This window comes from Ictalurus furcatus, chromosome 8, assembly GCF_023375685.1.
Source record: "Ictalurus furcatus strain D&B chromosome 8, Billie_1.0, whole genome shotgun sequence".
In the NCBI taxonomy this organism is placed as follows: Eukaryota; Metazoa; Chordata; class Actinopteri; order Siluriformes; family Ictaluridae; genus Ictalurus; species Ictalurus furcatus.
The window spans coordinates 25414861-25439799 of record NC_071262.1 but is presented as its reverse complement, the minus strand read 5'-3'; the positions used below and the strand labels follow the sequence as shown (position 1 = coordinate 25439799).

The window sequence follows — 24939 nt, the reverse complement described above, 5'->3', positions numbered from 1 at the left end:
AGAAGAGGATGGGTTCCCGTTTGACTCTGGTTCCTCTTCAGGTTTCCTCCTCATGTTCTTTCATGATTTTCTTTCATGTTTTGTTTATTCTTATTGCTACTGTCACCTCTGGCTTATTCATTAGAGATCTAAACCTACATCCAGATTTATATTATGTTACTTTGTGAGAATTTCTATACAACATACAATTGAACAGAACTGAAAAAAAAAAAACTGCCCGAAAATAATCCGATTTATTTGATTAGTAGTACAACAGTACAAATCTTTTGTCCTTTTTTTTTTTTTTTTTTTTTTTTTTTTTTTTTTAAGTCCATCTTAACAAAAAGTACAAAGGGAATTCTATTGGTTAGTAATATGCATCACAAATGATAAAATCTGTAAAACAAGGTGTAAAATAACCGCTGAAACGGTTACCAAACAAATAGTACGTGAATTCAAAAGACGGAAGACGATAGATAGGAGAACAAAAAATAAATATCCTTGGACATTATTAAAGATTTAAAAGTTGTTTCTTTTCAAATAAAAGATATGTGCTTTACATATCATGAATATATTTTACGTATTGTAGATATAAATGCATGTGTATATTTAAACTGAAAATGTCATGTAAATTGTGTGAAAATGTATAAAAAATTGTGTATGCATGTTGCCTGTATAACTCTGAATACTTAATATCTGTAAAAATGTTATTTATATATATATATATATAATATATGTATTAATTAATTATTATTATTATTATTTAATAAGTGTTGAAACGCAAGTCCATCTCTAGGGGCGCTGTGCTGTTCTGCCGTTACAGTGCTGTATCTGTTGGTTCTGCCTTTTTCTTCTCGTTCATATTCGGCATCGCAAAATGGCGTCGCCTTGGATACGTAGTGCACTACGTAGGGTGTAGAATCCGCTGTGTCACACGCACTATGTAGAGCGCCGGGATAGTGACTAGGAAGCTGTTTGGGATTGATCCAGGGCCTGAACTCTGTAGACTTCCTTTTATTGCGGGGTTTGATGGCGGAGAAGCGGTAGATAGCGGGGGAAGAGTTGTGTTTCACCCAGTTTGGCCAGACTGAACCCGTAGCTTAAGCCTCTTTAGAGACGGTGAGATATTTGCTGTAACTTTAACTTTCTTAATGACTGAATTAATCGTTTAATTGAGTGGAGCAAACTCCTTTTCGGTGCTTGCTGGAGAAACGGATATGATGAGAGTGAGTGAGTGAGTGAGAGAGGGAGAGAGAGATATCTTGCTGTTTGTATCCACACATTAGCATTAGCTAGCGTGGACCAGCGCCTTAAAAAAAAAGCTGCATAGCAAAGCACCAAGCACTCCAGGAAGTCTTTTAGGACGAATACTAAAAGTGTAAAAGTTAATATTTCTGGTATGTATTTACTTAACTGAGGCTCCATTTTGTGGAGTTTGTGCGCGTTTTAAGAGTTGCTAGCCGCTTTAGCCGTGTAAGCGGTGTTTAGCCGTGTAAGCTAGCCAGCAAGTTGCTAAGAAGTTTGGCGTTAGCGAGCTGCCTGGAAATTTGGGATATATATATTTCCGACTCCGCCATAATTGTTTCACAGAGCCAGAACAAAACATGTCGGACTTCACGGAATTGAGATAACGTAAAGTTTAAAGTGAAGCGGAGGTTGTTTTTGTTTGTTTGTTTGTTTGTTTGTTTGTCTGTCTGTTTGTTTGTAAATACAACGGACGGCGTTGGGAAGGGAATGTTAGCAGGCTGAGCACAGCTAGCAAACTAGCTCATTTAGCCGATTTAGCTTGTCTTGTTTTAGCATAGCTGAGCAGAGTGTAATTCTGTAAGTGTAAATTCGGGTTGTTGAGTTACACAAACCTGTAATCCGTCTTTACAATAATCCGCCATGTTACTAAGCATTACACCACAGCGCTGCTGAATTCTCCAATCTGATTGGTCCGTAGGTGTTTGATTAATGTTCTATTGAAAGTAGCTCCGGTGCCGAGGCAAATCACAGGTCTATATCAGTGCGCTCGAACTAATACGTTATTATTACTGTAGTATCAGCGGGGGGATGGGTTGTATGTAATCTAATCTTAATAATAATATCGTATTCTTTAACATGGAAGGAATAACACTTGACAGACTGTGCTGTTATATGGAAATAATCCATGCTGGTGTGTGTGTGTGTGATGGGGCATGAAGTGCACATGTCCTGTAACCGTACGGTCTGTAACGTGTCCTTCCGCTTGTACCTCATAAGACATTCAGTTTGCTAACAGTTACACTGTGTAGTTTATCGATGTGCAAAATGTTGTACGTTTTAAAGCTTCGTCGTTAGATTTAATGTCGTAGCGTGTCCGAGAGACAAGTTAGTTCCCGTTCTCGCTTACGTTATAGCCGTGATAAAAGTTCATTCTTTCTCCTTCTCTGTCTGACTCGCAATAAAAACAAACAAACCAGTTTGTCATTGTACCCAGAAAAAAAAGCATAAAGTGTAACCTCCTCTGTCCTGAAGACTTTCCAGTGCTGGCAAGCTTTGACTGTTACAAAAACGCAGACAGCCGAGACGTCTCCTAACAAAATAAATAAATGAATAAAAATCACCACGTCATAAATGGTTATAGGTTTACTTTGTTAAACAACACATTTTTAAAATCCTTTTATTGTTAGTCTTTGATTGTGTCCGCAGTACAAGTCCCCGTGCCGTGTACGAGCCTTTACTATAGAAACAATAACGTGTCGTTCACGTTACGGTCGGAATTACCGTGCAGGAATAATGCACACCTTCTAGATAATCAGATTCGAGCGTTCAGCCACGCGCTGTGGTGTAAAGATGTATCATCGTTGATATGGTGACGCTTGTTTATTTATTTACAGTTTATGGAAGGAGACTCCAGTATGAGCTTTGTAAGAGTTACTTCAGGACAGAGGGAGGAGTTTGTGCTTTCAGTAGTCTCAGTAACAAGACAATCTGGGGTTTTTATTTTTATTTTTTTAAAGGTGAGGTGACATTTAAAATTTTTTTTTTTTTTTTTAAAGGTCAGGAACTAGCTTGTCTTATAAACGTTAAACGTAACTAGAAAAGGTTAAAGAATGACGCGTCATTGGTTCAAACGTTTTTTGTGTTTTTTTCAAAATGTATTAGTTGGCAAATTGCTGTTGTATGATTGGATTAAAGCACTTTGATATGTGCTGTTAGAGAAATAATTGCCTCCGCTTCAGGCCGGGCCCCTATCTATCACACCACCCTGTCGTTGATTAATGACCCATAACTGCATCCATCACCTTGTTTTGTTTTTACATATTCAAGTCAGTGATGTCGACAGGTTGCTTTTCTTTTACGCAGGTGCTTTTTTAAAAAATTTTTTATTTTTTAAAGTTCTAGATTGACTTGTGCTCCAGGTCGGTATGATTTATAACTGTGTAGTGTTATCTCAGTGTTTAATTTATTACTCATGTTCATGTTGTTAATCAAAGGTCAAGATCGGGTATCAGAAGTTAAATGAAGGAAACGTCTCAAAAAGAATCGTGTGTTTTGTCAGAACGTACTTGTTCAGTATAAATTTTTTTTTCTTGTGATTGCAGGTCGGGAGAATATTTTGGAGCGATTTCTCTCCTGTTGTGGACAGAACCGGACTCAGTTCTGCGGGTTTTTTTTTTTTTGTTTTTTTTTGGTTCTCCTCCCCCCCTCTCTCGTTGCGGCCGTAGCTGGTCCTTGTGAAGAACCACCAGTCGATGGCTCTGATGGACAAACACAAAGTCAAGCGGCAGAGACTGGACCGCATCTGCGAAGGTGAGTTTAAATTGTGACACACGCCTGACTACGTTTAGGGCTACATGATGATAATGATTGATAAAATAACCATCAGAAATTTGATTTGCTCAGTAATCACATTTTTTTTTCCAGCAACATTTGGGACAGTTTGTCTTTGCTGCTCGTGCAATGTTTTCTAATTATAAGCCTTTAGTTCCACAAATGTGTAATGAATGAAAGACTCGGTTGCGCGTATTGCTTGTTAATCTTGTAGATGTTACACATAAATATATAAATACAGGCACAGAACCCTGATCTCAACCCCACTGATTGCCTTTGGGACGAACTCGAACGCTGTCTACCTAGTGCCTGACCTGAGTAATGCTCTTACAGCTGAATGAGCGCACACCCCCACATCCACACTCCAAAATCTAGTGGAAAGCCTGGCCAGAAGAGTGGAGCTTATTATAACGGCATTATAAAGGGAGATTAAACCTGTAATGGCAATGGGATGATCACAAAGCACATTTAGATGTGATGGTCAGGTATCCACAAACTTTTGGAAACAAAAGCAAGATAGCAGTGTCGTGTTAACCTGATTTTTATACTCTTCTTTAATGTTTGCAAGAAAAAAAACCCAACAATTTTTAAACACAGGAAAGTGGAGAAAATCTGTGTGTGTGTGTATATACACATACATACGATTGTCATCGTCATGTTTAATCACCTGGAACGGCAAAATATTGCGAGTGAAATACGATGAATTGTGCAAGCCCTAATTGTGCAAGTTCTGGTGTTTTTTTTACAGGAAGAATGTGTTCAGATCTCGGTGCTTTTCACTCGGATGCCCCGGGGCGCTGTACTGAACCTGACCCCGTGCTTTTAATACCCAATTCTTTCCCCTATGTGAGGAAAAGCTGTTCTAGTGTACAGTACGAATGTGTGTTTGACACTTGTAGAGTCAGATGTAAGAACAGTGCCCTCCACACATTATGCCTTATTTATTTATTTACTTACTTACTTACTTACTTATTTTAATATAAAGATTTATTTTTAAAATATTGTATTGAAGTCAGGTTAAACATGGGCATATTTGTATGTTACGGTGCGAGTTATTTGGAGCAGGGTTTATAGCTTGGTATGGCTTCATATAGTTTAACCGGTTTTATAAGTAAATATAGTGTGTGAATTAATTCAGTGAGGACGTTCACGTTACCTTTAAGAGCTGTAGATGTCTGTAAACAAGAACAAAAATTTGACTTGATGTCATTTGCAGTAATTTGACTGACCACAATACAGTCTGCTTTTTTTTTTTCCCACTGGTGATGGACATAAGTATGAACAGTAATGTTAATGTACTGACAGTAAATTCTACTAATCACAGTATATCTAGGCACATGGTTATATTTATTAGGGATGTGTTAATACTGTGCTTTTAAATTAAACATATACTTGTCTATGCGTAACTTCAATTGTGTGTGTGTGTGTGTGTGTGTGTGTGTGTATATATATATATATATATATATATATATATATATATATATATATATATATATATATCGCTATCTCATGATACCCACGATATCTCAGAAAAGTGTATTGTCATAATTTATCGCAATGTCGATGTATCATCTTTCAGTCCAACTACTTAATGAGTCCCTCCAGGATTTTGCAATAGCAGAAATGAACGCGAAACCAAATTTTCTCCAGCTGCAATTTCGCCAGGTCAAAGAGTTTTCCGCAAAAAAGGCACGCAGATTTTGAGGGAAGAAACAGCCGCAGCAAAATCAAGCGTTTTTGGCCGCAACAATCACAGCAACAACAAAAAAAATTAGCAAGTTGATTAGCTAGCTCTGTTAATGATTTTTTTTGGATTGAGCAGGGTTCCAGTTGCACTTAAAGAAGCGTCCCTGTGCAGACGTAAGTAAAGCACGTGTTTTTCATCGTGCCTAAAGTCCTCGACTGATAGTTCTGAGAAAGAGCCTCTATTTTCACTCTTCTGTAGACATTTTCTTGCCTGGCTAGCATTTGCTGAAGAGTCGGTTTCTTTCAGACCGCCTTGTGCTGAGTTTCAGATCAGGTCACGGTACGCAGATTGATGGCAGATACCAGCATCCATGTCGATGTATCTGTGATATTTAGAGTTAAGAACCTTGTGTGTGTTCGTTGAAACGCACAGAAATATCTAGGTGCTAAGCGGCACTAATTCACACTTTCGAGCCGATGTGTGTGTGTGTGTGTGTAATATAGCGTGTTTGATCTGATTATTGTTTGAGCGTGGTGTCTGTGTGTGTGTAGATAGAGAGCTTGTGCAGACTAGGGCAGATGCAGGGCTCTTTCTTTATCTGCGCTCCTTCCTGTGGGCTGCAGAGGCGGAGCAGACGGCTCTTGGAGGGGCTCTCGCTCAGCGCTTCTATATCGCTGTAGACTGCAGGAACAATAAGAGCCTAAATGTGGTGCTTTGGCTATTTCTAGAGCACTCAGCACAGCGTTGCTTAACAGCAGGCCGAATTTCTGCGTTTATATGTTCTGCTCGTAGACTGAAGTGAAGGAATCTGAGCGGATCGTGACGGGGCACGGTGTACACCCGTCTAGAGTCACCAGCAGGTGATGATGGACAGCTTGTAAAATGCCAGTGTAATATCGCACACCTCCGTGAAGAGGAATCTGGCAATAAACACGCGCGTCTCTTGTTTTTCCGGTCCAGTGCTGATGTAAGGCAGCGTCCCAAATCATGAATTACGTTTTTTTCATTTTAGTCTCTTGGTGAATTCTCCATGCGAAACAGACGTTACAGATATGATCAGCCACGCATCTAAAATGTCCACCCGTAACTTTTTTTGCTCCTCATTCGCGTGTCCTGACCCGGAGTTCTTGCTCCGTTCGGGGAAAAAATCCAAGCAGTCCTCTTCCCAACAACCATGCAGAACAACAGCTCCTCATCATGGTAGTCCACTGCATCTTCTTAAATTTCCCCAGACTTTTCTCACCGCTTAATAGCTCTGATTTAGCTCCTCAAAAGGACCCATTGTCTTGAAGATATGTTGGATTAGGGCTGGAACTAAATGGGACATGGTTTAAGTCAAACCCGGATTTTGGGAGGCTCTTACTTGTTGAGCAAGTTGCCAAATAAACAAGAAATAAAAAGCTGTGTCCTTTCACCTGAAGTCATTTACTCGCTTTCTCATGTTCTTGTGTGGGAAGGCTCGGTGTTTAGACTTATTTTGGTGAATGATTATACTTTCTCAGGTCTTAAGTCCATTATATCTCTAGGGCTGTGTTTATACCATGACTACTCATATGAAAGATGGCTGCTGTGTATATCCTGTGGGTTTTTTTTTTTTTTTTAAAGGGATGATGTCCACAACAGGCTGGACAAACTTGAGCTGTGTCGCAAATCACATACTTGCAAACTATTCAAGACAGTTTTAATTTAATTTTACTACAATGTTCGGTGTAGGGATGGGCGATCATGGGTTGACATTTTTTGGCGGCGCTTTCTCCTCACATAACATCTGGCTTTCCTCGTATTCTGGCGTGAGGTGGAGAAACTAATTTGATACACGTTTTTGACGCTTTACAAATCACCGATGTTTGATTCAAATCTTTGATTTTCTGTACCCGAGCCGCTTCCGTATTACGGCGGAAGCTCCTTCTTTCGAGGATTAATTCTTCTTCCTCGTCTAGGGCTGGAGCTCCGCCTTCCGCCATGTTTCTTCTCGTTCTCGTCCTTCATGCGAGATACTTACGTTGCGGTGCGTAAACACGTCATCAACCGTATCGTCAGTATCGCTGGATGACGAATTCTCATCGTGGGGAGGAATTGTACCGGTACATCATGGACGATATATGATATGATATGATATATGGCACAGCCCTACTTCAGTGTTCCTTCAAACCTACTGAAAAGTCTGTTTTGTCTATCAGTCTCCTGGATTTTCTATGTTAGTGAACACTTTAAAGTTTTAGCGATGGGCGTGGAAACGTGCCGCACGTGGATGTCGTTTTTTTAATTTCTCTGATGTACATTATAAGGTTCACAGGCGAGTATATGAATAAAGCCAATGCTGCGTCCGCGTATGTAGTCACGCGTCAAATAGAGGTCGACCGATTGGTCGGTTTTGCCGATTTAACAATACACTGGTCTGCAATTTTTTTTTTTTTTTTTTTTTAAAGAAGTCGTCTGCTTCAGAGATAAAATGTGCTATTTATCATGTGATGTGCTGAATTCAAATTTGACAATTAAAACAACTGATTGGCTGCTGTTTCCAAGATATTTAAGATTTTATATTTTAAGTCTGTGTATGTAGTACCGGTCACCTGTCTTGTTTATGTAACACTTTAAAAATCAGTTATATTTATTATGAAACAAAAGGCGAAAAACTCTCACGTACGTGGTTTAGTCCAGGGCCGCTGGAGCGACGGGGGCAAGCTGGCGTCTGACCCGGTACTTTTCAATCTACTGGGGCGGTGACCCAGCACTTCATGCAATAACAGACAGGTCTGACTCTGTTGAAAAGGTAATCAAAACTTCCAGCTCATCTGGGGGAGGGACATTTCTCCTAAAGGGGATATGCTACGAACGATGAAGGGGTAACTGCGCTTTGGCACTCACTTGCGCATAATAATCAGTATCGCTAACATTTCAGTGTTTTAAGTGAGACACACAATTTGTTTTCTAAATTGATTATACCGTAGGAATGTCCCTCAAATGACATTCTTAGAACAAAGTAAGGCTTGCTGGGTAAATGTTTATCGAAACAGATTTACTACAGTGACAAACAGCCTGTTGCGTTATGTGAACATGTCTTCGGTTTTTAAAACATATTTAGAATGAGTGCTGTTGAACTTTGTGAACAACTCTGACATTCATTAAAAGGTGTATTGTGCCCTGTTATTGTATTATAATCAGACCCTATACGAAGCCATATAGTGCTAAAAACAAAATACATAGTTGGCCTGTATGTTTTAATAGACAAATATAATCAAATAATCTTGCCCCACCATTTTTGGAGTGGCGGTGCTACCCCTGGTTTAGTCCTGTTCAGTGTCTACTCGGTGCTTCTTGGCTTGTCTCTTGTATTCATTAAATGGAGCATCTTTTGTCACTGTCCAGCAATAGTCTGCAAGCATTGACGGGCTCCATTTGCCCTGATAGCGTCACTCTATTGTTGTGATGTCCTGGTGAAATCCTTCACCGCTCACTGCCCCGCAGTCCGGTGGAAAAAAATCTAAATGAGACTGCAAAAAAATGTATCTTTAGTGACATGTTGCTACAAAGCTTCTGTATGCCTTGAGGAGGTTTTTCACCAACAACCCGTAGTTGTTGTTTCCGAGAAAATGTGTTGCCGTTAACTGGAAGGCTTTCCATGCCGTCTTTTCCTTCCACGCAGTGCATGGTCAAATGCGTCGTCTCGACGAAGTCCACGAATCTGAGGACCAACAGACACCTTCCTTTATCTCCGCTTCACTTAACCTTGGACATTTTCCATGGAGGGACTTGAAAGCTGCTTGTGTTTTGTGAGCGGCTAAGACGGGTCCGCTGTAGTCAGACGGCATGAGGGCGGCCTCTAGAGGCCAAATAAAAAACGATCGCTGACAAATTTAGTTGTTATTCGAAGTGTTTTTTTGATTCATTTTGGATATGTCCTCTTTTTTGTTATTTGGAGTGTAACTTTTTGATTTATTCAGTTTGGATGTATATCTTTTTATTTACTTTAATATTTTTAATAGTTAATATATATTATTTATTTCACTTTAAAAACCACAGTATATTTTCACGGTACAGTCAGTGCTGTTTGTTTTTGTAATAAAGTTCAGCAGTATTTTACTTTGAGTGTTATGTTTTCATTCAGTATCAATTTTAAAAATGGTTCATAAACAATTTTATTCGGTTGATTAACCGGCTATCGGCAGGTAGGTAACTTAGTTTGGGTACAAATCCAAAAATCATTCGACCTCAAGTGTCATGTTCAATCCAGAGCTAAAGTCTGTAACCCAGGGTTAAATTGAAAGTAGGGTGCTTTTCATTCCGCAGTTGTGAGAAGTGAATAGTCAGGTCGAAACCCAACCAGAGACGAGATGCATCAGCGACGTCTGGAAAAGGCGAGAGACTGAATAAGCAGCTGAGTAACGTGTGTGTGGGAGAGATGTGGTTGAGTTCTTTTGATGTTCAGGCGAAACCTGCGTGTCTGAGTAAGCAGCCTGTGCTGACGATGATGGATGATCCTAGTGTGTTCTTCATTTTCACAGCAAGTTCTAATCCATATTGTAACCACGTTAATAGGATTGAATGTTTGGAAGGAAGTTAAAACACACATCGATCTTGACGTTTATCCGTAAGCGTTTCGTCTTGACGGAGCAGGTTCTCGTGACGTGACGAGTGGTGTAGTAGTGCGGAGTTTTGCAGGACGCCAGGAGAACGAGCTGCTGTCTCTTTAAAAAAACAATAACTGTCTCGAGCTGCTCGCCTATGCTAATGAGGTTAGTGCTGGTTGGTTGGTGCCCAATGCATGCGCCTTGTGATTGGCTGGTGTCTGTGGGGGAGGAGCTGGGTGTGGATGACAGCTGGGTACCTGCCAGGCAAAAACAGCCTGACTCTGATTGTGAAGGGTGGAGAGAGAGTGATAGAGCGGTAGAGGAGAGAGAGAGAGGGAGAGAGAGAGAAGACAGGCGTGCTTACTTCATGATGCAAGGTTAGGATGTTTGTGTGTGTGTGTGTGTGTGTGTGTGTGAGGTTTTATGGGATGTGAAGCAAAGGCTCGAGGGGTTGGGTGTATTGTGGGTTGGGTGCGGTATCTCGAGTGGTAATTTTCCCTTTTTGACGGTATGAATAAAATGCATCCGTGTGGTTGACTAAGTGTATGTGCGTCTGGCAGGCAGGAGGTTGGGTGTGGTGCTAATGTATTATCATTCCACCCCACCCCCCTCTTTGTGTGTGTGTGTGTGTGTGTGTGTGTGTGTGTGTGTGTGTGGAGCAGCGGAGTAAGAAAGTGAGGTGGAGGGGTGAAAGACAAGGAGGTTTTGGAAGAGAGGGGGTGGATGAGATGAGGAGGAGGAGGAGGAGGACTGGGCTGTGAATGAATGGCATTGTTTGCTTGGCCATGCCTCCTCTGCTGCTCTCTCTCTCTTTTTCATACCCACTGGCTCAACCTCAACACGCAGCATCTGTGCTCGGCGCCGCACAACGCTCCCTCCATGACCTCGGAGGAATAAGCGTTCGCATTGTTCACGCAAGAGCTTTATGATTAACATTTTCAGAGTTTTCCCTCTCAGCATTTTTTTTTATCCCCCCACTGTTTAAACTGGGCCTGGGTTGTTTTCTCGTATCTTGGCAGCCATGTTTCATCGTTCTCTCGTGTGTGTGTGTGTGTGTGTGTTTGCTGTGAAAAAGGCTTGACATGAATGAATGGAAAAAAATTAAACAAAAATTTGTATTGTAAGCCTCCTAGTGTTACACTTGTCAATCAGCCGCTTCGGGTTTTAGCGAGAGTGAAATGGAGACGAGGGTTCTTGGGTTAACAGCTTCTGCTCTCCAGAAGTCTCCAGCCGAGTAGACACCTGTCAGCGGGGCAAAAGGGCACTGCTGTTCAGTTTTACTGCCCCGTATGAGCTTGTATTTGTGTATGAAGAACGTTTCAGGACACTATACTATAATGTTTTTAAAAAATTTTTTATTAGTGCGTAATTTGTTTGCCATATTTTGTAAAGGTGCCTTTTTTATTATAGATACGAGCATAAACTTTTCACTTTTTGATTATTTTTCCAAGAGGAATAGTCTGTTGATGGTGTGTAAGCAATGTGTAGCAACTGAAATGGTTACTACGCGGCCGTTTCCGTTACGTAAGATAACGTAAACAGTCTATTTAGTGAGCCCACGTATCTTCTTTCAGATACTAGCTCTTCATCCAAAAAAAAAAATGTTCATTGTTTCTTAGCGAGTATCCAAGCCCAGAAGACGATGGTGTGAAAGCCGTTTGTAGCAGCTGAAACAGTTACAACGCTGCTATTTCCATTACTTAAGATAACGTTAATCGTATGTAGCGAGAATCCAAACCAAACGGTATATGAGCACGAACGTTTTTCTTTTTTTTTTTTTTTTTTTTTTTTTTTTAAATAATAAACTAGCCGAGAGCAAATCTAGGCTCAGCTTTCTCCGTGCAGGTGTACGTTCACACCTCATATCGTTTGAATATGAAGCGTGAGACAGCGTACACAGCCCATTGTATGTTAAAACAGCAAAACTGGTAAAGGCACACAAACGAATGCATAGTTCCGAGAGGTGGAGTGTACAGAGAGTTTGGCCTGCACATACCCCACAGGATTTAGGTCACCGTGAGTCATATCAAGGCTCCCTGCCCCCACTCTCAGCTCAAATACCCCCATTCCTCCTGCTTCATCTGTCCACTTCTTCCACGACCCCTTCGTCTGTTTATCCTGCTGTGGGGGTCTGGAAATGGACAGGGGCCAGCGATGATGTGTTTCCCGTTACGCCCATGTGTGGGCTGAAATGGGATATGCTTTTGTGTCCGTCTACACGCAGCTGCACTTCTTTCCGCGCCCTTGGAGTTCCACGATCTTGACAGTGCGAGTGTAGGCGTAATATTTAGCATAAGTTCTGCTGAGACCGGAGGAAATTCGAGCCGAGTGTGAGATCAGGTTAGCGTCCAGGTCGCCGTGTGTGGAGATCGAAAATGCAAAATTAAGGAAACCCGTTGCATTATGCGATCGGATAGAAACCATTTAAAATGCAAATTACGATCGGATCCGTTAAATAGATGGTCTTTAAGAGAAGCTTAACTGCTTTGGTTTTCCTTTTTTTTTTTTTTTAAAAATGGTACGCTTAATGAAATGCTATATTTGCAAGTGCCAGAAGCAACAATAATGCAAAGGGGCGATGGTCCCATAGGGAAGTTCCAGTATCTGATATGATCTCTCCACATCCCAGAGCATTAAAGCGTGTCTGATAAATAAATCATGGGGCCGGTATTCAGTTTGAATGATCTTATTAAATCGTGGCCTTTTATGCTTTTGATTAAAAAAAAGATTTCACCCTAAATGTCTGATATTCTATTAGACACATCGTCCCCCAAGCAAAGCTATGTTTATATTAAAAAAGCTGTGAATATTTTTTTATCCGTATCTGAATAACATCTGCGATAGCATTACAAATCCTACCAAGATGTGCCGTGTGTACTTCTCTTAGCTGGAGTGCCAACGAAATGCCTCGTCTCTGTCCTGCAGGCATTCGCCCACCCATCTTAAACGGGCCCATGCACCCTCGTCCTCTGGTGGCGCTGCTGGACGGACGGGACTGCACGGTGGAGATGCCCATTCTGAAGGACGTGGCCACCGTGGCCTTCTGTGACGCTCAATCCACCCAGGAGATCCACGAAAAGGTAGCTTTAATACACAACGGCTTGTGGTTTTGCAGACCGTGTCTGACTATGATGATGATGATGATGATAAACATGTTCTGATGTCCATCCAGGTTCTTAACGAGGCCGTAGCTGCGTTACTGTATCACACCATCTCACTATCACGAGACGACCTCGACAAGTTCAAAGGACTTCGTGTCATCGTGAGGATCGGCAGCGGATTCGACAACGTGGATGTTAAAGCCGCAGCTGAGCTCGGTGAGTTCTCTCTGCCTTTCTGCTGATCCTTGAGTAGCTCCTGGTTTGGATTTTGGATTTGATTTTGATTGGCTGCTTGAGCTCTACCCTCTGCCCATCATTATGAAGCGTACCCAATGATCGGTCCTTTTCTTGTATCTGAGAAATGCTCCTTTTAAAATAAATAAGGCGACATCATCGTTATTCTCCATCTGGCTGTTACACTCAGGTATCGCAGTGTGTAACGTGCCCGCAGCGTCTGTGGAGGAGACGGCAGATACGTCCATGTGCTTGATCCTGAACCTGTACCGCCGGGTCACCTGGATGCACCAGGCCCTACGCGAGGGCACTCGAGCCTCCAGCGTCGAACAAATCAGAGAGGTGGCAGGAGGAGCCGCTCGCATCCGAGGAGAGACGCTGGGCATCATCGGCCTCGGTGAGCCTTTAAATCGCTCCTCTCGATTATAACATTCTTGGGTTGGAGCGGTTTGTATACAAAGTGTTTGTTGTTTTTTTTTTGACATGTTTCTAAGTTTCGGAAGATTTGACAATTACATTATTATTATTATTATTATTATTATTATTTTAAATTTTAATCTAGAGTTGTATCAGAGAATATTTCTTGAGGATAGCCATAAGAATTGAATCATGATCATGATGTAATCAGCTTTTACCAGTCAAAAGTTTGGGGACACTCGACTGAAATGTTTCTTGTGATCTTAAAAATCTTATTTATTTATTTATTTATATTATTAATCGTAGAATTTTTATTGGGAAACCGCATTTTACATAACACCCCGTCCAACAACCCCATCATACCCGGCCCCAACAAAATAATCACAGCCAAAACCAAAAGAAAGGGGGAAACAAAAAAAACAACAACAAACAGAAAAAACAAACAAAACAATGACGATAAAAAAAAAAGATTAAAAAAAAGTAAGATGATTAGTATTTACCGTCTACCTTTCCTCAACCCACCTCCAGGGTGCGTACATCATTGAAGTAGGTAATAAATCGTTGCCATTTACCAAAAATGATTCACCCCTGCCTCTGATGTTATACTTGATCTTTTCTAGATCTTTTCTTGGAACATTAAATCTCTAAGCCAGACTGATATAGAGTGGGTGGTCTTAAAAATCTTTGAAGGTGTATGACTAAATGTTTGAAATCGGTGTCATAGACAAAGATATAATCGTGCCGACATATTCATTTCTTTCATTAGAAAATTAACATTTTATTTACCAAAAAATATACCGAAAAGCAGCCGATAAGAGTCCAGCGTCGGTGTGAACTCTTTAATACTGTTTAAAAAGCATCTCAGGGAAATTCCTCAAGAAATCGGGTGAGAAAATGCCAAGCATACATTTCTGGAAATTCTAGACAAAAAGGGCGTCTACTTTGAAGATGCTAAAATACTACATTATTTTTATTTATTTGGGATTTTTTTATCACAACATAATTCCCATAGATTCATTTGTGTTACTCCAGAGTTTTGATTTATTTATTATTCTTCTAAAATGTGGAGAAAAAATAAAGAATGAGTGTGTATAAACTTTTGACTGGTAGTGTACTTTGAAGTCAATTGTTTAATTTGCTCGTTCATACCCCGTATGCTTATTGTTATCATACTTTCCAAAATATTGACTCAAATTCTAATAATGTGAAGATTTTTAAAGCTCCCCAATGTGTTCCCCGTTGGCCTCCTCGTGATGATGAAGCTGTCTTGATCTTGCATGCTTTGCAGAAGATGCTGATAGGGTGAGTGGACTGTATAGCATCTTGATCTCTAATGCTGGCCTCTCTTTCAGGACGTGTTGGCCAAGCGGTGGCTTTGAGGGCAAAGGCGTTTGGTTTTGGGGTGATTTTCTACGACCCGTACCTGCCCGAGGGGGTAGAAAAATCCCTGGGGCTCCAACGCATGGCCACGCTGCAGGATCTACTCATCCACTCGGACTGTGTGTCCCTTCACTGCAGCCTGAACGAACACAACCACCACCTCATCAACGACTTCACTATCAAACAGGTAGCGTGCGCACACACACACACACACACACACACACACACACACACACACACACACACACACACACCACCTCATCAACGACTTCACTATCAAACAGGTAGCGCACACGCACCACCTCATTGACGAACATGTCACCATCAAACAGATAGCTAAGACACACACACTCACCTTATGTTTAAATCTTACTCTTTGCCAAATCCGTAGTTTACCATCACACAGGAAACATGTAAGCATCTGCCACACCATGCCATTGATGGGTATTATACTGTTTGTGCACTCAACACATCACGTGTCGCTTAAAGTCCTGATACACACTTTGTTACCCAGACATTATAGTTATCTCGTTTATACATTCAGCAAAAACTCTAGATCGCCCTCTGATAGCGTCTTGTAATCTGTGTACTAGATGCGTCAGGGTGCGTTCCTGGTGAACACTGCGCGAGGGGGGCTGGTGGATGAGAAAGCTCTGGCTCAGGCACTGAAAGAGGGAAGAATACGCGGCGCAGCTCTCGACGTCCACGAGACGGAGCCCTTCAGGTAAGCGTGTGTGTTTTAGCATGGTCTTCTATAAGTACGGGTAAAATAATTATTTTCTAAGCGAGCGAATTAAACAATTGACTTCAAAGTACACTACCGGTCAAAAGTATATACACACTCATTATTTATTTTTTCTCCACATTTTGGAATAATAATAAATAAATCAGAACTCTGGAGTAACACAAATGAATCTATGGGAATTATGTTGTGATAAAAAATCCCAAATAAATAAAAATAATTTAGTATTTTAGCATCTTCAAAGCATCCTTTTTGTCTAGAATTTCCAGAAATGTATTCTTGGCGTTTTCTCACCCGATTTCTTGAGGAATTTCAAGATGCTTTTTAAACAGTATTAAAGGAGTTCACACTGACGCTGGACTCTTATCGGCTGCTTTTCGAAATATTTTTTTTTGTAAATAAAATGTTAGTTTTCTAAGCCCATAATAAGCGAACATCTAAAGCCACTTTTCCACTGCACGACTTGACTTGGCTCGATTTACTTTTCCGAGCTTGCTTTTCCACGGCAGTTTAGTGCTTCCTCAACATGTGTGCCGTCTTCCACTCGGCTTCCCGCAGGAATAACGTTGTATTATCAAAGCCCTGTACAAATACGCAGTCAGGCCGTACTCCAGACGCCTTTCCTGTTCACTGACACTATTAAGGATGTAAAATAACAGCAGTCTGGAACTTACGTAGTGCTCGATACGACCAAGTTAGATTCAGCCGAGACAGGAGCGCATTTGATAAACGCCTGTCTGGAAATCCGTAACAAGCGAGAGTTAAAAATCTAAGACACAAACCGCTGTTGTAATTTTATCTGTAACGAGATAAATGATGCATCATTTTCGATTAATAGAATATTACCATATGCAGAGCATGTCTTAAATGACGCATTTATTCAGGCACAATACAGAACCACTCGTTAAGGAGAATTCCCTACTCTCTCATCGCATGACTAACATTTAGTCTCGGTACTAAAAAAGTATCAGGTACTATCCACAGTGGAAAGCCCCCAAAAGAGTCAAGTGGAGGAAAAGTAACATAAAAGCAGGGATTCTCAAACCTTTTTGCAGCCAGGGACTCATTTAAGTGTAAAATCATTTCCACTGACACTCTCAGCGAACATCATTTGAACTATTCGGATATTTATCTCTTCATTTAAATGTCTCCAATGTTCTAGAACGATGTCATAACCATTCAGAGTGACCAGTCAGGCTAATAACTCAATAATAGTAGTAGTAGTAGTAATAATAATAATAAAAATATAGTAACTAGGATAATGGTGGCTTGTGTTTGGGGGTTTTTTTGTTTGGCTTTTTTCCCCCACCAGTCTACCAAAACAAACCCTCTGGCTATGTTGCACAGTCTCCTGGGCACCCTTGTCTTGAAAGTGCATTGATTTTTGAGACAGAGAGGTGTGCGGTCTTTGTTAGATTTACGCTGCGTGAGAAGTCAGAACTCGGAGTTACGTAATCATCAGCCTCCGTGCGTTCCAGCTACAAAGTAGAGAATAATCCACGGCTGCCTCCGTATTTGTCTTTTGTTAGCAACATGCTAGCCAGCTGATTGTAATGAGCGACGTATATCTACTGTACAGTCACTGATATATATTTAACAAGCTAAAATGTCTGTATGTTGATTGGTCTAAAGCAAGAAGTGCTGTTTGTTTACAGTTTTACGTACCGTCGGTGAACATGTGGTCGTGTAGAGTGTCCGAGTAGGAATTCTGAGTAAATGGTATTTTCTTTGTTGTTTTTTTTTTTCTTTCTTTTCCTAGTCAGAGGTCAGAGACGACGAGTTCTATTCGAACACAGCGTTAGTTGTAACCACCGAACGTGTTATGGGACACTGAAGGATTGCATGTAGTGTGATTGTAGATCATACAAACCACTTTTGTCTTTCGCGTGTTATTCCCCAGCTTCTCACAGGGGCCTCTTAAGGATGCCCCTAATCTGATCTGCACCCCCCACACATCCTGGTACAGTGAGCAGGCCTCCATTGAGGCGAGGGAGGAGGCGGCGCGGGAAGTACGCAGAGCCATCACGGGTTAGGAACCTTCTCCTACTCAAACACTGTCATCTCACGTGATGACGGTTTGTTTGTTTGTTTGTATGTATGGCTGCTGATTCTGATTTATTTATTTATTTTTTTGTGTGCATGTTTCTGCAGGTCGTATTCCTGACAGTCTCAAGAATTGTGTGAATAAGGAGTATCTGATGACGGCTTCCCAGTGGCCCTCTATGGAGACCGCCTCCGTGCACTCTGAACTCAACGGAGCAGGGTACAGGTGAGAACGGCTTCAACCAGGAAAGTCGTTCCTTACTCCTTTTACATTTTTCCCCCATACAAAATCGTTTTACATTTGAACATCTGTCCTTCCCAGGTTTCCGGCGGGTCTGATTGGTGTAACCCCAGGAGCTCTGCCTGGTGCAGGGGCAGGAGTAGAGGGCATGGTGGCAGGCACGCTGCCCCTAGCCCATCCCCTCGCCCCGGTCTCGCACCCACCACACACCCCCTCACCCGGGCAGCCAACCAAGGCAGAGGCTGACAGAGACGTCCCTTCTGACCAATAGCATCCCAACACATTCCATCGTTGCCCCAGCGATGCCCTCACCCCCCCCCCCCCCCCTTTTTTTAAGGGCTCGATCCATGCCGAAGCCCTGCTTTCGACGTAATAATTTTTGACGGGTCAATCCAGTCAAACAGAACACGCAAGTCCAGATGTGACCCACTCAAAAACACTTCTCCTTGCCCCTTCCTTCGTTGTCGTATCATCCGTTTATTTTTTTAAAAAAATTTTCCACCTGTGCAGCAAGCAATAACTCTTTTTCTCAAGGATTCAGTAATTGGGTTGTTTTTTTGTTAGAATTAGAAAACCCCTTTTTAATTTTTTATGCCTTTTTGAATCTGGACTAGTTGGAGTTTGTTTCTGAGTAGTGTGTCTTCTACCTGCCTTCTGTCTGTCCAGCTGAGTTAACAGTATAGTAAAGAACACATGAACCGTTCTTTTATTTCAGCCTCCCAAGCATTTTTTTTTTTAAAGCATAGGTTTGACCCTTGAAGCAAATTTGGAAAAACTGGCTTAAGTCATTGAATTTCGTTTCGACCACATTTCCAACGGACAGCTAACCATAGCCACACCTTTCGCTAACCGGATTAGAACGGTAAGAGGGACGACGTGTCATCTGCCTGTTCCTGACAGTAACTCAGTGGCGTTCTCGGACACTTCGGGTTCCGCTTTTCCCTTCATGTTGAAGACATTGCGAGCGTCGTATCGTGTCCATCCTGTCCTTCCGAAAGATGACAGACTCTCATTTCCTGTAAAGATACTCGTTGGGTATCGGTTCAGTCATATGCTTCACTGTATCAATAACGTATGGATAAATGACATGTAGGTCTCTGTAAGAGCATCATAAATATGCCATTTGTGTACAGCTTTTTATTGACGTCTGGTCACTTTTCCACTTCTCCAGAGTGAAATCTCCTCGACTTTTAACAGTGTAGATGTATGAAGTCCCTATTTTGTGCGTGTGCATCTCTGAACTTCAGTGATTTATGATTCTCTTATAAAGACCGTGCGATTGGGAATATTCAGTAGGCTGTGTCTTTACACTTAATCTATCATTACTTTCACTGTTAACTCCATGAAAACTGGAGGGGGGGAGGAAGGGGGGGATAATGCAAGCACATTTTCAGGTGTCTTAAAGGGCCGGTGTTCCACTTTTCAGATTTTCACGTTAAGTGTTGTGATACTTTGAGTCGTCTTTCTTTTTTTCAGCTGGGATTCTGTTACTGTTTGTTTGTTTTAAAAAAAAAAAAAAAAAATTATTTTGGGACTCCTGCTCTCTTCTAAAATATACACATATCCTCCACCTTGATATGCCTAGCTCTTTTTTTGTTTTTCTTATCTTTCCATACTTCCTGGATGTGCCTCCCTGGGTGGTTCAGCTTTTTCACTGACCTTTGTACATTATTCTCCTTATCTCCGATAGTCCTTCCTTCTGCTCCTGCTCTTCCCATGACATCACTGTGTGAGGAATCGGGCTGCCAGGCGCTTAAATGAAGATGAGATCACACACACACACACATACACACATGCGAATGTGTTTGTCTAAAGCAGTTGTTTTGAGTAGCTTCTGTTCAGCCAGGTGTTTGCAGACATGTAAAGATCTTTGGTGTCATTTTTTTCCCCTCCTCATCTTTTGTATGCAGATCTTTGTAGTAACATGATATGGCCATTAGGGGTCAATGACAGTGTAGTAATCTGAGTCTGCTGAATAATCCTGTCTCAGCATTTCTTTTTACCTGCCGCTCTTCAGCCATGCAGTCCATCAGTGCTTTTGTCAAATACGTCGTCGTGCTTATAGAGAGGGAAGCAGGTAGAACCAGACTGCATCACTCCATCCATCAGCAGACTGTGTGGCTGACTTCCAAAGATCCACAACGGAGCTGTGGCAGGCGCGCAGTCTGTCCCTTTATCAGTTAGTAGTGTAAACCTCAAGACGACACCGCAGATCTAATCAGTGTTATCCGGTTTCTTTATAATTTTTATTTTATTTTAACCTTCTCTTCCTGTTGAGTTAAACCTGACATCGTACCCCAACATGCGCACAGTGGGGTTCGGGGTAAGCGTTTGGATGGAGCTTGTTCATTGAAAAAACGGTCGTTTTCCAAAGGGGGGTGGGTACGATCGTCCCCTCCCCTCCTCCTCCCCTCCTAGACGAGTCTTTTGTATGGAAAGTGTTCTGCGTCAAGGGAAACCAGTTTCTAGTACCTCAGTAACAGATATTGAATGTATGATCTACTTGTTCTTCGCTTTGTACAGCTTCTTTTTAGATTGTACTTCGCTATTTCGGAACCCGTTGCAGATATACGTCTGAGCTTATCTAACACACCTTACGAGGATGTTGTAATGCCCCTTCTTAGAATCCATTTCCTTTAGCGTAGGTAGTTTTGAGATTGCAGGCTTTCTTATTCGAGCTTTCCCTGTCTCGGATTATGTTATGAATGAGCACAAATCTGCATCGCCGTTCATCTATATCAGTGGGTCGTAAGATGGAGTTGGGGTCTGGTCTCGAATAAGCTAGGTGATGGTGGATTTTGGAAATAAACTCTAATAGGTTAAAGAACATTGCACAGATGTTCGTTGTGGCGAACCTGTTGACCTAATCCTGAATTAAATTGCTGTTTTTGTTTCGATTTTTCTTTTATTTCTTGAAAAATCCAACAAAGATCAGAACTAAACTAGTTTTTGTGCATGAAATGTCTGTTACCGTACAAATCCTGCTTTTTAATTCTGCTTTTCTATCTAGTTGGCCCTTGACTGAACGTTCTCATGGAATTGCGTGTCACTCATGTGAGCTTGAATCAAGATGTCACGCTTGTTTTGGTCATTTGATGTCGTCTGACGTCTCCCGTTCTGTCCTTTTCAAAAAGGTTCTAGCTATACTCTTCAACTTTTTTTTCATTTTGACGTGTGGGATATTTTTGAACGCTATCATTTTCTTCAGGCTTGAACATCAGCAGTATGTTTCTGTATTATTCAGTGTTCATGTTGTATGGAAACGTTTCAAGAAAGAAAGAAAGAAAAAAAAAAGACCTCTTCTTCCCGGCATTCACTTTTATAGGTCCTTTCCAGCAGCTTGTTTAAAGGGCCGTAGTTTCCAGGTTTTCTTTCTCTCGACTGTAGTAGCCTTAAATTCATACACTATGGTGGACTTGGTCACCCACCCCATCCCCATGAAGAGAGGAGACGTTACTCTTTAGCCATTCTGTGTTCAAAGTGCACAGCTCTGTGTGCCAGACGTGTATTTTTTACAGAGAACCCGCCTGGTTTTGATTTTCAACGTGTGAAGTCGGCTCTGCTCTCGCAAAGCCCCTCTCTCAAACCTGGAGCTATCGCTAAACATTTATCGCTACATTGGGTCTGGAGCGGTCAATTTCTCTCTATCTCTCTCTCTTTCTTTCTCTCTCTCTCTCAGGGTTCAAAATACACACACGCACACGCACACACACACCCTCCAGGTGTCTGTAGGTCACTCCTCTCAGAAACTCCAGCATGAAGATGGTTCAGATCGTACTCCTTACAGTCCCGTCAAGCTAAGCTGTGTCCCCTTTTTCTCTCTTTTTTTTTTTCCTTCTTTCTTTTCTTTTTGTTTCTGTCTCATTTCTCGCACTGACATCTAACAAAGAAAGAATGAATGTTTTAATCGAACTGTGTGTAACCGTTGAACTTGGGAAATGTATTTTTACAACATGTGAACTTTTTATTCCTTTCTTTCACCACCTTTTATTTTCTTTGTAAATTGACCCCTGTCCCATCACCAGACTGCAAAAACTACAAAAAAGAAAGAAAAAAAAAAAACAACTCTTGTAACTAGCCTCTTAAGCTTTACTTTTGCTTTTGTTTTCTTTTTTTTTATATTAGAAAACAACGATGTTTGTGATGGTAACCTCTGATGGTAAAATTCCACAAGGTATTTTAATAAAATCCTAAAGATTAACCCTTCGTCTCTTCATGCTAAAGGGTTTCAGTGCGCCTGATGTTTGTTTCGTTAGCGTTTTTGCGTATTAGAATTTTTAAAAACGAGTGCAAGAAACGAAAATGTTGAGCTTTGTAAGTTTGTTTGGGACTGAAAGGTGATTTAAATGAAGTTCAGTGACGTGTGTTTAGCACGGCGCCCCCGCCGCTCGTGTTTATGATGCCTGTGTATCTGCTCGTGCCCCCCGGCATGGGGTGGTGATACAGTGAAATCGGTTTTATGAGGGCTACAGGGCTTACACACCCTGCCTCGCCTGCCAACTCAAATGGTTCCCAAATGGCCCTTTATGAGCCATCTCTCCTGTGTCCTAGATTTCTGACACATTTAGTGCTGGATTCCTGAACCTTGTTTTTCTAACCAGGAATAGTTCATAGGCAGTGTGTTGGAAGAGCACTTGTATGTGTGAATGGGTTGGTTGTTCGGTAATGCCTTAAACAAAGGTTATCTAAATTATTTTGTATCACGTGTAAACGTTGAATAACGTTTAGCATCCGCTTATGTACGAGTGTGTTTGTGAGATCGATACATATACAAGTTTATACATATTTACAAACAGTTACCAGTAATTAGTTATGCCTGCATTTAAATTTATTGGCCTTTTTAATCCGGTAAACCTACCATATAGGTCACCTGTAGATAAACACTTGTGGCCTGATGTGCACAATTTGTCAGGCCTCCTCTACCTTGTCGGTGGAAAGGAACCTCTGTTGTATTACTGGTCGTAATATAACTCACTCCAGAGGCCAAATCTAAGAGCCAAGAGCTCTGCAAGTTCAAGTTGATGCCCTTTGTAATGCTTCTGTCAGTCTGAAATTCCCAGGAAGCGCAGTGTGGTGTATCTCGACAACCTTTTGGTTCATTCAGCATATTTTCAGTGGGGCCCTGCACAACCTCTAGTTACTGCCAGACCAGCCTTCATGTTAACTTCAATAAGCGTAGCCTGATTTGTTGCAAAATGGTATTTTTGGGCCATGTGGTCAGCACCACTGGTGTGCCTACTAATAAAGTAAATGTGGCTGCTGTCAAAAACTGTTCCCCACAACCTTGCTTCTGTGCAGCTTTGGTTTGGCATCGTACTATTCAACACAGACTGGCAACCACTTTGCCAGCCCCCTGCATTACCTGACTGAGAAGAGCCATTGACTTCGAATTAAACAAAGACTGTGACTTGGCATTAACCTGTAGGATTTGCTCAACAGGGCCCCAATCCTAGCACACCCCAGTCCTAAGCAGACTTTAATTCTTGATACCTATGCCAGCGATGTGAAGATTGGTAGAGTGCTGTTGCAGGGTGAGGGGGCTGGAGAGCGAATGGTCACTTCTGCACCGACCCGTATGGAAAGTGGGTCCTCTTATGAATGTCTCATGCTTACTATACAGACATTGCACTATTTCTGTCCCTACCTGTATACCAGGCAGTTCTTCTTATGGAGGTCTTGTGCCTCCCTCATGTGGCTCCTCGACTTTAAGGGGCTGGAAGGACATTTGGCTTGTTGGCATAAAATACCTTTCAGGCTGTCTCCACTATAACATGGTCTCGCTCTCTGATGCCAACCATGTGAGACAGTGGAGTGCCTCTAATCTGCTGAGAGGATACTATCCATTCATGCCTGCACTGGTTTGGAGCAGTGCCATAGGGCAAGGACTGCCCGTGCTCGATCATCACGTATAGCAGGAGACGGACAGGTGAAAAGGTGGCTGGAGGCAGGGAAGCATACAAAAAGGGGCTTACCCCTGGAACATGCCCTCACACCCCTGGAACTCTGGGCATTCTAGATGGCTGTCCAGGAGTCCACCAATGCACGCCAGCTGTTCTGATGTTTGACTGGGAGCTGAGGGTAACCGTGACGTTGGTTTTCAGATCCCTGCCAGAGCCTGCGAGAGCATGAATGCATGAGATTGTAGTGGCGGTGCTGGTGACTATCAGAAGAGCCTTTGACACCCGTTGCTGTGGTCAAGACTTTCCACTATGGGCCCATGCGTGGGTGTACCGGCCTATCCATAAGAAAGACCTGTTGCCTAAACTTAGTAACCACTGGGTGTGGCCGTGCAAAGTGCTGGAACAGGTTGTAGACATGGTGTACCACACTGTTGGAAAGTGGCGGGCTTGCAGTGCTGCACAAAGACCAGTTGCCACCCTACTGACCCTTTGCTATACTTTGGGATGAGGCAATGGAGAATACCGGTAGCCATGGTCCTGATCCAACCCTGTACCACCACCACCCAGTGATCCATTTCATCAGCCGCAACACCAATGCGCGTCATCTGGTGGACTCAGGGACTTCATACTGTGCTTTGGGTTGTCATGTGAGTAGGTGTCTTTGACTTGTGGCTCTACCAACACATCTTTCACATCTGATGACAGAACTGCTGACGATATTATGCCTTGTGTTTGATTTAATAACCGAGTTCCTGGCCAAGTTTATATCTGGCCAGTTGTTACCAGCTGTTTTCCTGTACTGACTTCTAGTGAAAAATAAAGTGTTTTTTGTTTTATTATTTCCTA

At 41.9% G+C, this 24939-nt stretch overlaps 1 protein-coding gene across 3 annotated transcripts; it reads left to right on the top strand.

Annotated features, from left to right (window-relative positions):
- Window positions 1-840: 840 nt before the first annotated feature.
- LOC128611889 (C-terminal binding protein 1) lies at window positions 841-24939 on the top strand. Of its 3 annotated transcripts, none has more exons than XM_053631732.1 (10): window positions 841-1098; window positions 3549-3756; window positions 12961-13115; window positions 13208-13352; window positions 13561-13767; window positions 15140-15354; window positions 15761-15891; window positions 17810-17937; window positions 18061-18178; window positions 18275-24939. In XM_053631732.1, exons 2-10 carry the CDS (start codon window positions 3699-3701, stop codon window positions 18462-18464), a joined length of 1347 nt encoding a protein of 448 aa, XP_053487707.1. In that variant the 5' UTR covers window positions 841-1098; window positions 3549-3698; the 3' UTR covers window positions 18465-24939. The 3 variants fall into 3 exon arrangements, with proteins under 3 accessions (XP_053487707.1, XP_053487708.1, XP_053487709.1); XM_053631733.1 differs by lacking the exon at window positions 841-1098 and adding an exon at window positions 1123-1376; XM_053631734.1 differs by lacking the exon at window positions 841-1098 and adding an exon at window positions 1605-2963.

Bases quoted from the DNA above. Each gene is read 5' to 3' on its own strand.
- LOC128611889 (XM_053631732.1), top strand. From the start codon at position 3,699: ATGGCTCTGATGGACAAACACAAAGTCAAGCGGCAGAGACTGGACCGC. The intron at 3,757-12,960 runs GTGAGTTTAAAT...TCTGTCCTGCAG, and splicing joins ACTGGACCGCATCTGCGAAG to GCATTCGCCCACCCATCTTA. The intron at 17,938-18,060 runs GTTAGGAACCTT...ATGTTTCTGCAG, and splicing joins AGTACGCAGAGCCATCACGG to GTCGTATTCCTGACAGTCTC.